Source organism: Citrus clementina, unplaced genomic scaffold, assembly GCF_000493195.1.
Source record: "Citrus clementina cultivar Clemenules unplaced genomic scaffold, Citrus_clementina_v1.0 scaffold_8, whole genome shotgun sequence".
Lineage (NCBI taxonomy): Eukaryota > Viridiplantae > Streptophyta > Magnoliopsida > Sapindales > Rutaceae > Citrus > Citrus x clementina.
The window spans coordinates 2,171,415-2,187,438 of record NW_006262022.1 but is presented as its reverse complement, the minus strand read 5'-3'; the positions used below and the strand labels follow the sequence as shown (position 1 = coordinate 2,187,438).

The 16,024-nt window shown below is 34.4% G+C and overlaps 2 protein-coding genes across 8 annotated transcripts; one reads left to right on the top strand and one right to left on the bottom strand.

Annotated features, from left to right (window-relative positions):
- Positions 1 to 3,765: 3,765 nt before the first annotated feature.
- On the top strand, positions 3,766 to 11,574 carry LOC18035352 (QWRF motif-containing protein 2). 5 transcript variants are annotated; one of them, XM_006422780.2, is made up of 6 exons: positions 3,766 to 5,454; positions 7,929 to 8,048; positions 9,036 to 9,152; positions 9,316 to 9,405; positions 11,008 to 11,115; positions 11,227 to 11,574. In XM_006422780.2, the coding sequence occupies exons 1-6, from the start codon at positions 4,111 to 4,113 to the stop codon at positions 11,305 to 11,307; spliced, it is 1,860 nt and encodes a 619-aa protein (XP_006422843.1). In that variant the 5' UTR covers positions 3,766 to 4,110; the 3' UTR covers positions 11,308 to 11,574. The 5 variants fall into 5 exon arrangements, with proteins under 5 accessions (XP_006422843.1, XP_024035258.1, XP_024035259.1 ...); XM_024179490.1 differs by having other exon boundaries at positions 3,766 to 5,469; XM_024179491.1 differs by lacking the exons at positions 11,008 to 11,115; positions 11,227 to 11,574 and adding an exon at positions 9,749 to 10,183 and having other exon boundaries at positions 3,766 to 5,469.
- Positions 11,575 to 13,760: 2,186 nt separating this feature from the next.
- Positions 13,761 to 15,515, bottom strand: LOC18035614 (LOB domain-containing protein 38). Of its 3 annotated transcripts, none has more exons than XM_006422779.2 (3): positions 15,109 to 15,515; positions 14,198 to 14,631; positions 13,761 to 13,960 (listed from the first exon to the last, which is right to left on the bottom strand). In XM_006422779.2, the coding sequence occupies exons 1-2, from the start codon at positions 15,320 to 15,322 to the stop codon at positions 14,210 to 14,212; spliced, it is 636 nt and encodes a 211-aa protein (XP_006422842.1). In that variant the 5' UTR covers positions 15,323 to 15,515; the 3' UTR covers positions 13,761 to 13,960; positions 14,198 to 14,209. The 3 variants fall into 3 exon arrangements, with proteins under 3 accessions (XP_006422842.1, XP_024035294.1, XP_006422841.1); XM_024179526.1 differs by having other exon boundaries at positions 13,761 to 13,957; XM_006422778.2 differs by lacking the exon at positions 13,761 to 13,960 and having other exon boundaries at positions 13,998 to 14,631.
- Between the last annotated feature and the right edge of the window lie 509 nt (positions 15,516 to 16,024).

The following is a 16,024-nucleotide window of genomic DNA, read 5'->3' as shown; positions in this document are numbered from 1 at the left end:
TTAACTTTAACATTGCACAGGTGAATTGACAACTGGGAGACAAATTAATCAGTGAGTTGGAGGACAATCAAGCTAAGATGTTTTTTCTTATTTGGCCATGACACTTTGATGCTTCAATGGTAAAGAAATTGATTGATGTTTGAAAATAAATCTAAAAAGGGCTTGCTTGAGATGACTTAAAGATGAAGGAAAAAAAGAATTTGTCTAAGGAGGTTGGTTAAATGGATCATTGCTCCTCTCACTACGGCTTCGTTTGTATGTGCTTTTTGGTTCTATTCTATGGATCATTCTTGTAACCTTAGCTTTTCTAGAATAAATCTAACTTTGTTATGCAGATACAGCAAGAAAGATGTAGTGTTTTGGGCATTAATTAATTCTTAGATGTGTTCCACTCAAAGATAAAAAAAAAATAAAAAAGTAATAACAAGCAAGCATGTGCCAAAAGGCAGGAGCTGGGGTGGCTTTGTGTTCATGACCTGCCTCAAAAGTTTTTCCAAATAACTTTTCTTTATCTTTATCTTTTTTTCCTTTGGGAATCTTAGATTCCAAGAAAATTCATTGCCGACCATTTTTTTTTTCCAATTATAAAAACACATTTTGATAATGCACAATTGCTAAATAGAATGATCTTCACAACTCTACATATGAATCACTCTTGTGAATTATATATATATATATCAATTAAAATGTATATTAACATCATATAAAATACGAATTAAATTTTAAAAAATATATGGTTTATTTTACATAATATCCCAATAACCTTTTTTAGGGGCTCACCATTTTTGTGAGATAGGAGTAAATTCCCTTTAAAATGTGGGGATAATGAAGTGGAAAGGGGAAGCAATGTTGGCAAGGCAGTGGATTTCAACAAGATCATTCTCCTATATAAGTTTTATAATCACTTTGAAAATGAGCTAACTAATTCTATGGCATGTCTATAAACAAACATAAAATCACTTAGTGGTTGTGCTGTGTTTCTTTCAAACCAATTGTACTATTGAGTGTGCCCTAAGTCACATGCCCACAAAAAGGAGAAAAAAATAAATAATTTCTCTTAACTTCAGTCATTTCATGATATAGCAAAAGGGGGAAAATTTTGAAAACAAAATTAAAATAGGGTAAGTGGATACGACAACTCCTACTTAAGTTATTAATTGGCTTTAGTTGTCGGTTACTAATCTAATCAATGATTTTCTTTTGGTTTACCTTCGGGCAGCAATGTACGAACTTGCTCATTTTTGTCCTGTCTCTCTTTTGTCTAGCTTCGGTCTCCTGTTTTTGATTCTTTTACTATCAACAAAGGATAATAATAATGATGATAAAATTTTAAAAATACATAATTTAACAACAAGAAAAGTGTATTTAATTTAATAAATTTAAACAAATAGTTTTTTTTTATAATAAAGTATGAATCTTGATCGGCTTTTTGTAAAAATGAGATGAAAATTATTGTCTATACATTGAAACTCCATTGATATATTGAATTTACGTATGATTAGACACGTTAATCATTGTACAATAAACTTAATTAAGACTTATATTTTGATGTATACAGTGACGATTGAAACATCAATTTTGTCACCTGTTTTTCATGATTAATTCAAAGATATGAAAAAAGACAAAAAAAAAAAAAGTAGTGAGTATAATAATACGACCCCTCACCTCTCCATTTACTTGTAGTGGACTATCATTGTTTCACTTTCTATCAAAGTCACATTTTGTCAACTAAATTTTGGCTTTGAAGCAATCTTAATACCATATTTGAAATTAAATTAAGATTTTGAAAATAATCCAATTCCCATGAGTTTGTTTTATTAAGTAATTTTGACGATATGATAAAAATTTTATTTATCCAATTTAAGAGTTATTTTTCGATTAAAATTTTCGTGATATCGATTCTATTGTCTTATAGTTCATGATAAATAATTTTTACAATTTCTTTATTGTCGAATGTAAAACACTAATGAAAATGTATTCTTAAAATGTGAAGGGCCTACATGTATACTAGAGCAAACTTTAAGAGTATGTGAATCTTTTTTTTTTTTTCCCTCCCTAAAATAAAGATAGAAATATTGAAAGATGAGAAGAAACTTCCTTCAACTTTGTCTTGATCCATTACCATTTCTAAATTTAAATAACTTATTCAACATTTTATTATGACTTTGGCCAAGAAAAATTATTTGCAAATTTGTACAAGTTTTTAAGATCAAGCTAGCAAAGAGTTAAGACAGAGAGAAGAGGATGGTGATATTTTCTATGAAGGAGAAAAATAAAAAAAAGCGTTGAAAGCAAGATTGGTAAACTGAGAGAGACCAAAAGAGACATAACATCTTAATTAAAACTAAAATTAATTAATAAATCAAGTTGTGATAACTTAGTTTGCAATAATTGTTTTTTTTTTTTTTAGTTCCCTCGTTATAATAAGCTTTTTATTTGCTAGGCTGTGCTGTTCATTCTTTCAATATTCATTGACAACATCAACTTCTAATTTGCTTGAGAGCTCCTTTCATGGAGGTTAGCTAATTCATTTCTTTCCTCAAGGTAATCTTTATCACATACCCTTAAATAGAAGTGATAATGATTTGAGTTTTGCATTCTTCCTTGTAATTACCCATTTAGAAGATAATCTATTTTCTTTCAAAATCTCTATGTTAGAAATTAGAATAGTGGGTTTATCTTTTGAAAAAAAAAATTTAAATTAGCGTGTTCATAGGAATTTAATATAATGAAGGATAAAACTATTGGATTTGTATCACATAAATATTTATAACCCATTTTTTAGAATAGTAAAAATAACAATAATATTGTACAAAAAATAATCAATAGTGAGTTTGTATCAATGTTACAACGTAACGATTGTGGTCGATAAAAAGGTGTATTCAATAGTCACATTAATATAGAGTTCTTTTATTGTTACTCTTTTAAACTTTTTGATGTGCAAATTATACGTTATTTTTATTCTTTTATCTACCTTTTTTATGTCCATGAAAAACACACATAATCAATATTAAATATATGAAAAAAAAACTAAAAATATCCTTAGTTATGTTGAACTTCTCCCTCATTTTCTCAAGAATTTACCAGTTTTATTGTATAGGATAAAAATTTTTGCCCGTGACTCAACCTACATTTTGCCGATATATGACAACTTTATACTGCATATTTCTTGCAAACCTTAAGAAAATTTTGGAATTAATAATTTTGTGTATCGTTCTATCATTAATGTAAATTATTCGTCATTGGTAATCACTTACTAGCATGATCCACGCACCTCCAATTTATTATAAATTTATATATTTGGGTTACGTTATTCCACAAGTGATGTAGGAGGTTGTGACCATTTTTTTATATTTATAGTAATATAATTATTTTTAAGTAAAGATGTTTGTATTTTTTAAAATACGAATTCACCATACGTACCATATGATATATTAATTAAATAAAAATACTAATATGCTATATAGACATATATAATATATCGCAAATCCACGTCTTAAAAGATACGAGCATTCGCACTAGAAATTGTCATTTCATATTATGAGTACATTTAAAATATAATGTTAAAAAAAACCCCTTTCTCTTTAATACAACAATGATTTAAACGATTTAATAATTATTGAATTTTTTAAGACAAATTATTGGGTTGAAATAATAACAAAGACATAAATACACTTTGATAAACTATAATTAAGATTTCATTAACTGAAAAATATGATTAAACTAAGCTAACATCCCTCTAAAAGATTCAGAAAATCCCAAACCCAAAAGCCTCTCTTCATCTCACCTCACCTACTCTCACACTCTCTATTTCTCTCTCTCTATCACTCATAGAAATCACAAGAGCACTGTTGTTTTCACTGTTTCCCGAATTGCCAAATCCTTTCACTAACCCACCCGTTTTTGTTTCTCTCATATCTATTAATCTTCTTCAGCTCTCATTTATTTTTTTCAGCAGGTTCTTGCCCTGAACAAAATCGAATGCTTTCTGGGTTAAAGTGAAAAGAAGAATTAAAAAAAGGACTGATAAAGTAACATTCTTGGACTTCACAAGAGGCAATGTGAAGGGAAAGAAAGAATTTTTATTTTATTTCTACAGTTCCTCTGATAATGGTGGCTGCCATTTCTGATGAGAACCCAACGACAAGCTCAAGGCCTCCCCTTTTGCCTTCTGAAAAAGACAATGCACGTAGTGCTTCTGGTGTTAATGGTACAAGGAAACCCAGAGGAAGACTTGTCTCTTCAAGATATTTGTCACCTTCTCCTTCTTCATCTTCATCTTCATCTTCAACAACGGCAGCAGCAACAGCAAAGAGTCACAGTCAGAGCCAGAGATTTTCTTCTCCACTGTTGTCTCGTTCAACAAATTCATCTAATTTACAAAGCACATTTCCTGCTTTGGGGCCTAAGAGATCACAATCTGTTGATAGAAGGAGGCCTGTGACTGGTTCTAGTCCAAGGGCTACTACCCCAGTTCCAAGCTCGAAGCAAAGCCAAGAGCTTTCAACAGCAACAAAGATGCTTATTACTTCAACTAGGAGCCTATCTGTTTCTTTTCAAGGTGAGGCCTTTTCACTTCCTGTTAGTAAGACTAAAGCTAAGGCAACTCCTGAGAGAAGAAGAGGGACGCCGGTGAGAGATCAACCTTGGCCGGGAAGGAGCCGGCAAGGGAATCCGAGTTTATCAAGGAGTTTGGATTGTAGTGTGGAGGGTAAGAAGTTCGTTGGGTTTGGATCTGGGGCGGTGGCTAAGTCACTGAACCAATCTTTGATTGAAAATGAGAGTAGATTGAACTTGGACTTAGATAATGCTAAGCAAAATAAAGATGGCAATTTGTTGGTGAGTGAGTCTTGTGATCTTGTAACTTCTGATGATACTGATAGTGTGTCATCTGGTAGCACCAACACTTCTGGGGTACCAGAATCTGGTGGTGCTCTTGCTTCACGAATGAAAAATGGTGCTCGTGGCATTATTGTTTCTGCTAGATTCTGGCAAGAAACTAATAGCCGGTTGAGGAGATTACAAGATCCAGGGTCACCTTTATCGACCAGTCCTGGTTCAAGAACAAGTAACCCATCCAAGTTTTTGCAATCAAAAAGATTTTCAAGTGATAGTGCAGTGTCTACGCCTCCAAGAACTATGGCTTCACCTATAAGGGGAGCCAATAGGCCTTCATCTCCTAATAAGAGTTGGAATACTCCTTGTATGTCCCCATCAAGGGGCATTCCTAGTCCTGCTAGAGTGAGAAATGGAGTTGGTGGCATTTTGAGTGGGAATTCTAGGAACACACCTTCGATTCTTAGTTTTTCTGTGGATTTAAAGAGAGGCAAGATGGGAGAGGATCGAATTGTTGATGCGCATATGTTGAGGCTTCTGCATAACCGTTACTTGCAATGGCGGTTTGTAAATGCTCGAGCAGATGCTACCTTCATGGTGCAGCAACTGAATGCAGAGGTGTGGTCTTTACTTGTATGTTTTTGTGTTTTCAGTTGTTGATTACTTAAGTTTGATTTGCACTCATTGAGTTTTATCTTGGATGCTCATCTACTTTATACTGCTTTGAGAAAAAGAACTATAACAGCAAAGATTATTTTGCCCGTGGAATGGATTGCATGGTTAAATTAGAAGGAAAAATACATATTCGTTGCACTTGTTTTGTTATCATTATCCAGTTCAGCATTATATAGTTGTTTTGACAAATAGGTCTAAATTTGGAACAATAAACGATGCAATTTATTTATTTCATATGACATCCTGGGAGGAATTTGTATTTCTTAAGCCAGCATATAGGTATCTGAGAATTCGTGGAGTGAAGAATTTGGAGAAGGAAGGACCTTAAGGTGACTCACACTGTTGTTTGGTGATTATAAGTCTTTAGGTGAATGGAGAGTTTGATAGCAGCTAAAGACAGATTTTCACTCTAAAATGCTTTGCCCTTAAGAAAAGACACTGCATTTTATGTGGAAGGATTGCACAATTATTTACTATGCATATACAATTTTTTCTGATATTTAATTTTTAACTATAATTTCTTGAACTTGCATTAGAAGGGTGGTTTTTTTCAGTCTGATGTCTTGCCAGGTAGCATAGGCATTTTATTGCTTTCTCCGGCAGGTGGAATTTGTTGCTTGTACTAACCTTGGGAAGCAGTCTGATATGCGACACAACATTTTCTCTAAGTTATGAGAAAAAATTAGATGGACTTTTGTGGGTCGACTTGTTAAATTGATACTTGTGGGAACTCATAAGTATCCTATGTGTACTGTCTATGATTGTTTGAGGCCAAAACCGTCTAGAGCAAAACTCCAGACCATGTATGCCTCAACAAATGAGTCTGCATTGTCTTAATGAAGGACTATATTGCTGTTGGTGTTCTGTGTAATAGGTGTACTTAGTTGTAACTGTAATTTCCTAAACTTCCTCAAGTGGAACTGTGAGCTTTATCTTACCAATCTTGGCTGGTAGTTCGGTGCTTTCTACGTAACATCTCTTTGTTGCCTTTCATAAGATTGATGAATTTTCTGATTTCCACTGCCATTAGACTTTTCTTCCCATAGAACTATATGGTTCAATAAAATTTTCAATGATTAGGAAAACAAATGGAAGATTGCAGACATAGAGCCCCATCTGTTTGTCTGAATCATGATTTTTGGATTATTTTTTAACCAGTGCCTTGTTTTTGTTAATTCTTGTTGTAGAGAAGATTCATAGGTCCCATCAATATTGATTTTTATTTGAATTATCGATTGGCCACTGATGACATTCAGAAAATCTTCTCATTCATTTTTTTTATGGCTAATATGTGTTAGCAATTGATAATGATGTGGCTAGTGTTCTACATGAACATTGACTTGACAGAGGTAATTGTAGCTGGTTAATTGTTGTTGTAGAGAGGATTCATAAGTGTTTTACATGAACATCTAATACTCAAAAGTAATATTCTTTCCAGGCATATGTAATTTGGAGTATTGCATGTCTGCTTTTACTTGTGTCACTTATATGATACAAGTGGACATTGGGTCAATGTTGATATGAGTGTTAGTTTTGAAAATATAAATCTTATTATTTCAAAGCAATTGAAAAAAAAAATTCCAGATTAAAATAGTGGATTATGATCTTTTTGTTTCCTTGTTACACAAGTTGAACATCTCACTTAAAATTGTTGGCTGGTAATATGGATTCTTTCTGATCTATGCCTTTTTTGGTGGCCTTAAGTCAAGGATCTTGTTCTTCAGAATTGGTATTTGCTTCTAATAAAGCAAAATACCAACATAAGGCTACCTTTGGTCTATAGGGTAGTGCCTCCCTGTACAGCTTGTTATCATGATATTACAAGAGAAATAACTGCTTAGAAAGAATGATAACATATTTCTGTTTTATCAAACTTTTGCACGTGAACAGTCAAAGTAATCTGTTAGTATCCTAGCATTACTTAAGGAGGCAGGTTATGCCTAACATTCGTCTGTCTAAAGAATATGATGGAAAGATTCATGAGAAATCACATGCATCGCTTCAACTTAAGATTTAAGGTTTTAATCAATTCCCCCTCGGACATAGGAATTCAATAGACGGTTGAAGGTATTTATTTCTACTTAGGTCTTTCTGATGAACAATCTAGTGGACATGGCTGGGTTTGGTCAAATAATAGATTCTGTTAAAGCTACACTTAGCAAATTAGCGGGGTTGGCTCATGCTTGATTTTAGGGTTATCCAGGCTGACCATTAGTAGCTTTTGTACCAAATGCTACAGAGATTTCGAACAAATACACTGACTCTGGTTTCTGATTTGTATTTCTTGATAGTTTTTGCTTGTGTTAAATATCAAATGTCCTTGATTTTAGAAGTTCTCCATCCACCTGTGAAACGGAACCAGTTGTATGTACATTTTTTTCCTTCTATTGATTATGTAATTATTTTCTTTTTACCAGAAAAATATTTGGAATGCATGGGTAACAATCTCAGAATTACGGAATTCAGTCACTCTTAAAAGAATCAAGTTACTGTTGGTAAAGAAAAAGTTGAAATTGACTTCCATCCTCAAGGGACAGGTAAGATTTAGAGCTTTAATCTTTTCAAATGAAAACCCCTGCAAGCATTTATAATAGGAAATCTTATGTTTGTCATATGATTATGTTTTACATGCTTCACAATATGCTGTGTGTCTGGTTCTTAATTTCCCCATTGGATTTGTAATTGGAGTTTGTAGTAAAAAAACCATCCACTTACATTGCTACAAGACTGAAGTAAGATAAACAACTATTTACTTATAGAACTCAAGAAAAGCAGCAAGAACTATAATGATTTTCAATTTACAGACTTATATTCTCTTAATAATTTTTATTCTCTGATTAATCATAGGGAAAACTTTCATCCACCTATACCATGTTTCAGCAAGACATCAAGCCCATATGATCAGCTTGAAAAATTGTCAAAAACCTATATTTATTTTATGAAAAATCATCAAAGACATACGGAATCTGTACGTTTTTCGTTAGAGTTCAAATCGGGTGTAGGAACCTCTTGTTTCTGCTACGGTATTGTAGCAGTGTATGTGGACAATGCTTTCCCAATCCACATATGCACTTGCACTTCTATTTGTGGGAAGCAAAGCGAATGAATAAAGAAATCCCAAATCTGGTGGATGCAATTCAGAAAGTGGAATTTTAGGGTAATCTGTAGGCAATTATGTCATAGAATGTTTCGGCGCAGAATTGGGTGTGGGGGAAATATTCTTATCTCTCTAGAGGTGTGCATTTTTGAAGCCATATAAGTTCCAACTATAATAATATCCTGTGAAGGGTCTGACACGACATGATTGATTGTTGTATATTTGGTTTTCGTACACATTTTCGGACCTAGTGTGTTGTACTGCATGGGTGTAGGTGATTCATATCTGAATATAACACATACATAGTGAAACATATTTTCCTTCTTTCTTTCCTTGCTTCCCCATCCGCCACTGCAGTTGAGAGGCCATTAACTGTTGCATCATTTTTCTTTCCTCAGCTGAAATTCATTTTAATTTGTTAATGTAGTTTCCTTATTTGGAAGAATGGGCTCTTCTAGACAAAGATCACACTAATTCTTTGCTTGGAGCAACTGAAGCTTTGAAGGCCAGTACTCTTCGTCTTCCAGTTGTTGGAAAAGCAATAGTATGTGTCTACATTTTCATTTTTTGCTTTTTAATTTGAGACCAGTGACGTTTTAGTGATTGAGACAGAGAGTGATTCTATGATTAGTGTTCTTGACTTTGAAAATTTGATTCGTCTCATCTTTTTCTTAAAAACGTTTCCTTTTCCTTTTTGGGCATATTAGGCTGATGTCCAAAATCTGAAGGATGCTATCAGTTCAGCACTTGATGTGATGCAAGCAATGGCATCCTCAATATGCTTGCTATCATCAAAGGTAAGCTCATTCCAATTACAGTTGATAATTAAAACAGTATAATACTAGAAAATGCTCTTCACTAATTTACCGTGACACCAATTATTCTCGAAGAGATTATTACAGAATTTTATGAACAAAATAATAGCTATGCTCTTGGTTTGACTATAACTGGTTAAATTATAGAATTAACAAAAACTACTGGCCAGTTTCACCTCACCTAAAACATTTTCTTAAGTATGCTTAGTTATTTTATAAATTGTCTTTTGACTATTCTACTTTTAATTGATTGTTAGTGGACTTTGTGGAAGCATAAATGATTGTAACTGAAGGGTAAATCGTACTGGGATGTTTGTATTGGCAGAGTCCTGTTGTTAGGATCTTGGAGTTATCTGTAGCCTATGAATTTCCACGGCCTTGAGAAGCATGGAAATGAAATTATTGGCCAGCACGAGAGGAAATTTGATTATTTTGGATTTTGACTCAGCTGGACTTATTCTCTTATTTTGTTCTTTTTTTTTTTTTGAGAAGCTTATTCTCTTATTTTGTTCTTTTAGCTCTTAAGGGAAAGTGATAAATAGTGATTTTTCAGTACAAAATTTCACCGGCTGATAGCCCAAGCCTTGCCCCCCTAACAAATGATCCAAGTTTCTCTATCATTTATGTTTAGTGAAAGGAACCTGCTCTCATGAAGCACAGAGGTTGTTTCTAACGCTATACCTAGGTAGGGGTGGGCATCAACCCGCCCAACCCGTGTGATTTTTTGCAGGTTGGGTTGGGTTAAAATTTTTTAACTCAACCCAACCCGTTAACCCGTATATCTATATATAAATTTTGATATTTTATATAAAAATTAAAAAATATAAATATAAAAACTTTGAAATGTTGGATTTATTCTAAGGATTTTAATATTTGTATTTTTTAGTTTATCTAATTAATTAATTTATTTTTGTTCACTAATTAATTAGACTATAACAATAGATTTTTTTCAAAAATCCAATGTAATCAACCTAACTCAACCGGTCAACCCATATGTGTGTAAAAATTATTATATAAAATTTGATATTTCATATAAAAATTAAAAAATATAAATATAAAAAATTTGAAATGTTGGATTTGTTCTAAAGATTCTAACATTTGCATTTTTTAATTTTTTTAATTAATTAATTTATTTTTGTTCACTATTTAATTAAACTATAAAAATGAATATTTTTAAAAGTCCAACCCAATCAACCCAACCCGACCCAACCCGTAGTTTTGCGGGTTGGGTCGGGTTGAAAATTTTTAACCCGCTCTACATGCGGGTTGGTCAACCCGACCCAACCCGACCCGTGCCCATCCCTATACCAGGTCCCTCATTTCTTAACCAGTTTGCGACAATTGCATATAGTTTTATTGCTTGTGGCTTCTAGTCACGTAGCTCCTACTGTGGAAGGTTTTGAGACGGCTACCACCTAAATGATAGAAACAAATTACATCAAAGCTTTTGCTAAATGCTGAAACAAGTGGGTAGAGACATCGTTTTATTTCATATGGGTTGCTGAAAGCTATTTGTGTATGCAGTATGTTTGATTTGACCTCACCATGCCATGTCTACTGATTGAAACCATGTTTCATTCATAGGTGGAGAACATGAATTCCTTAACGGCGGAACTCATGAGTGTGACCGCCAAAGAAATGGCTTTACTTGAGCAATGTAAAGATTTCTCATCCACATTATCAGCTTTGCAGGTATATATCGCTTTCTGCATTTTTCTCCCCGCTCCCCCCCCCCCCCCCCCAAGGGGTGAAATATTCCCCACTTAATACGCTTATGAAACTATTAAAAGTTCCTTTCAACAGATTAAGGATTGTAGCTTGAGAACACATATAATACAGCGGAATCGTGTAACAACTACCAGCAGCCTGACAGCACGCGTGTAGATCTGATCTTATTTGACCACTCACTCACTCTAAAAGCTAACATCATAACCACCCTCTTCTTTTTCTGCTGGGTAGAGGCGCACTGGAGCATATAAGAATTTATCTCACTAGCTAGTTTTGGCTTCTTGTTTGTCATTTTCATACGATCTCCTAAATGCGTGTATTTTCTATCAGAAGATTACAGGATGTGGCTTTAAATCTTACTTACTAATTAGCTGTATACAAACAACTCTGGCTGTTTTTAGGCAAAAGGAAAAGCATTGTATATGTATATATGTAAAAATTCATCTGATCATACTGACAATCATGTAGTTATATGTGCACCCAGTTACCGTTTTACCGATTTTATCCGATGATGTCATGTGTGGGTTGCTTGTTCGTGCATATGATGTCTCTATATTCAATGAATCTGTTCAATCCTGCAGTTTCTAAGCTGAGTATGACCGTTCATTAAAATAGCAAGATAGCAAGTGCCATTGTACAGCATTGTTGTACATTATCATTATGACGGACTTATCTGTGCTACCTGGCAAGTAGGTTGATAAATTTGGCTCTCATGGTGGTCACTTTTAATCTGCATGAAAACGTGAGTGTACTTACTTTCTTTGTTAGTGCATGGAATACAATTATTGAACCCACATTCATTCTGGGTTCATGTACCACTTATAATCAATTCAAGGCAGAGTTGCCTTTTCTTTTGCTAGGCTTAAGTTCATTTCATCTAATGCCACGTGTTAGATTGCCGACGAGTGATGGAAGACAGTACTTGAGATGAAGTGTAAATTCAAATGTGTCTTATGTTGGAAGTATGCGCAACCATTTCTGTAGGGGCGGAAAATGAAAAGAAACAAACGTAGGAAAAATTCATAAAGACTACGGTAAAACTGTGGGCCATAATGGAAATAAATATAACCTGCAAGGGGCAAAGAATAAAAATCTTATCTAGAATGGGCAAAAATGAAAATTACCGCTTCCAAGGGACAGGAGTCAGGAAGCAGGGAAAGCCCCCAAAGTAGAAGTTGACCGGATTGACGGTTTGATCAACAAAGTCAGCGACAGCTCGCGCTGTACTTCCGGCGCATGGGGAACTGAGAACCCCAGCGCCCGCCACTAACATGCGCTGCAGGTGTATCTGACTATTCTATCACCCAACTTGTTCATTAAAATAAAATAAAACTCACATTTTCCCACATGCCATATAAATTTTAATAACACGTTTTCTCAATCGCCATATTAATCATCCTATAGATAATTAATTTTTATCCCTTTTCATACAGCAAATGATCCTTGCTTAAATTTATATTTAATTAAGCCTGCAATTACAATTTGTTTGTATATAATTTTCTTTGTTTACATCAAAAGCATTACAATTTAACTACATTTAGGCTATTTTGAGGCATTTTCATGGGGAGTATAATTTTGGGTCAAAGTTTCACGCCGAATCCTCAAGAGAATAGAGAGAGTGAAGATTCATATCATTGTGCAAATCTCCCAACATGGGACATGGGATTTGTCCCATAATCCATATAATGCTTTTGTATCTCCTTTGCCGTGCTAATTGTTTGTTGCAATAATGAGCATCAAAGATTTCACGATCAAACTTTATATAATTCTATGTGACCTTGGGGATAATGAACAGTCAGTCCACACAACTCAAGACAATCAAGATGCTAACCTAATCAAAAGTACTCATTTGGGTCCCTTTTTGACAGCACTTTCTCGACAAAATCTAAAAATTCGGTACGGTTTCACAATTAGGGTATGACGCATTGCGCATAATCTTGCTAGTTTGAATACGAAAAAAATAAACTAGCCAACTTAATATCAGCATTATGTCATACCAGAGTTACACAGCATTGTGACTCTTATAATGGAGTTAACTATTATTTTGTCTATTTTAGAGCACTTAACAAATTCGGGAGAAGAAAAAAAAAAACCTTCAGTTTAGGAGTTTTTTTTTTTTTTTTTTATTGGTGGAGTAGAAATATGCTTTTTACCTTTTTATTTAAATTTGTTTACTCAAAAATATATTTTGAGAACGACGCTGGAAAAAAGTAAATCCACAAGAAAATGATCCAAAATAATAAAATCCCACACACTGAGTTGTAGGAGAAGAGAGAACAACGAAAAGCTATAAAGGGGTCCCCGCAAAAATGGGTGATGCGGCCACAAAGCAAAGCATTATATGTGCTTGTGCTGCAAAATGGCGTCAAAATGGAACCCACAGCCCCATTGCCAGCAATGTCAATGGGGCTAAATCCTCAAATTATCTGATCACAATGAAAGACCAAAAAAAAAAATCAATTTTGATGCCGACTATAATTATTATTATTTGCTTTACTTCGTTCCTACTGACGTGCTTTTTGATATGGTGGGATTCGCTTGTTGCCCAAAAACCATTTGGCTATTTTCCTTTTTCCTTTGGTAGGTCAGAAATAACAAATCAAAACCCAAAATCAAATGCTGCTAATTCCATTCATTTGCCTTTTTCAAAAGCCAGTCACCTTTCGGTTTCATCATCTGAAATTAACTTCTGCTATTTGTGTACATTACTTGCCCTACAATCCATTCATGGCTCCAAATTTTGCTGCCATCATCTCTTGACTATGGTTTCTTGTGATTGATAATGAAGCGACAATTCATTCTTCTTCTTCTTTTTCAATCATAAACGTCAATAAAGAGGAGAGATGTTAATGACAATTAAGTAGTCATATTTTATTGAATGATAAAAAAAAAAAAAACTCAAAATTCCTCTATAGCACTAGAGTGAGGAAATATTTTAATTAAATATACTGAAGGCCAAAATTAAGAAGAGAAGATTGTAGATTAATTCTTATCTAATTGTCCTAAAATTATTTAAGACTAAAAAAAAGAGAGAGGTTATTAATACTCGTCTGTTGTTTCAGAGGAAGAGTCTCAAAAGCTTCTTTTCACCTGCGACCTCAGAGCAACAATTATCAGACCCGGTTCCCGACGTCGTCGTTTCGGACTCCTCCGACGGCGTCTCCGCCCTAAGCTTCTCTGGCAAACAAGGCTTCAGACCCAGATGAAGATCATCTTGAAAATCAGAAACAGCCTTCCTCTTCGGTGGCGGAGTGATGACGTCCTTCGGACTATTGTTGGTACAGTTCACGGCAGATTCTGACACGTCATCAAGTTCCGGCGCCAGTGAGCAAGGCAGCGGCTGCAACGGGCCGCCGCAGAGAACTCTCTCCACCGCCGACTGGCACACGTTCCAGTTTCCTGTCCACAGAAGCCCCACGGCGCCGCTCACTGGGTTCACTGTTCTTCCCACCGCTTCATATAACAGCGACTGAAACAATGCTGAAAATAAAATTTATCAAAAAAAACATGCATAATGGATTTCAGATGATGATACCAAGGATAATTTGAGAAACTTGAGGGTAGCAGAAAGGAATTTTTTATGATAACTTGTTGATCTGAAAGATGAATTATATACGATTCTAAAATATAATAAGCATTAAAATTCAAGTAGGCTTTGGTTTATTCAATTATTAATTCTTATTGATATAATATGAATGTTCTTGAAATTTAGATAATATTTTTACCGATTTTAACATAAAATCCCCACAGCAAGGCATTGTCTTTTCAGAGAATTTTTCCTTTTCTTCTCAATAATGAAATAATGGTTGAAATTTAACTGCTGTTTTTGGCTAAAATAAAAACACCCACTTGCTTTCTGTCATTTTTTTTAAAGTCTGGTAGCCGCCGAAAAATCTTGAAGAAAAAAAGGATTTTTTAGTTAAAAATATAAATTTGTGCTGTGTTAGAGGAACTTACAGGGACGTTGGGTTTCGGGGACGGCGGAGATGAAGGACATGAGGCCGGCGCGGCCGAAGAACTTGGCAACAAAAACGGTGGCGTTTGCTTGAGCTTGTGGGGTGCCGATCCATTGAATGCTTTGACGAAGCATGCAGTTTTCACTGCAACCTTTTCTCAAAACTCTACACCCATTGCAACTCATGTTGATTTTTTTTCGCTCAGCACACGTCATACGAAACAGAAGCAAAAATAAAAATGAAATTAAATAAATAATTATAAAGAAAGCATAAAGCTTGGATTGGTTTCTTGGATTGCAAGCAAGGGAGAGAGAGAGAGAGATGAGAATGAAAGAATAGTCGTAGACTCGTAGCAACAAGGAAAGAAGATTTTGAGGGTATGAGTGTATTTGGGTGTGTGCGGGTGTGTGTGTGTGTGTGGGTGTGGGTGTGTGTGTGTATAATATATATAGGCAAATGGATTAAGTGAACCATTTGGATAATAACTTTTGCATCCTTGATTTTTTACCATTTCACGAGTTAGTACACCGTTTGTTCATTTGTATCAATCAGTTCGTGACAACAAATGTAATGATTAAATTACCCTCAACTGTTTTCGGTCAAACACCATACTACGAGGACACTAGACCATTTTACCTCGTATAGGTAACTAATGTAAGGAGTGGGCAATACTTTAGATTTAATTTTGAGAAATATAAATCTCTCTAAATTTGAGAAATAAGAATTAAATTGAATCAATTTCAGTTGGAGTAACAATTTTTATTTTATATTGATAATTTTTTTGATTTGTTTTGATTTGAATCTAAACTCGATCAATTTATAAAATTCATAACTAAATCACAACCAATCTTTATTCTCCTAGAATTGGTCTGGGAAGCAGCTGCGTGGTGGCAGCGCAACTGCCCCAAACGAGTCTT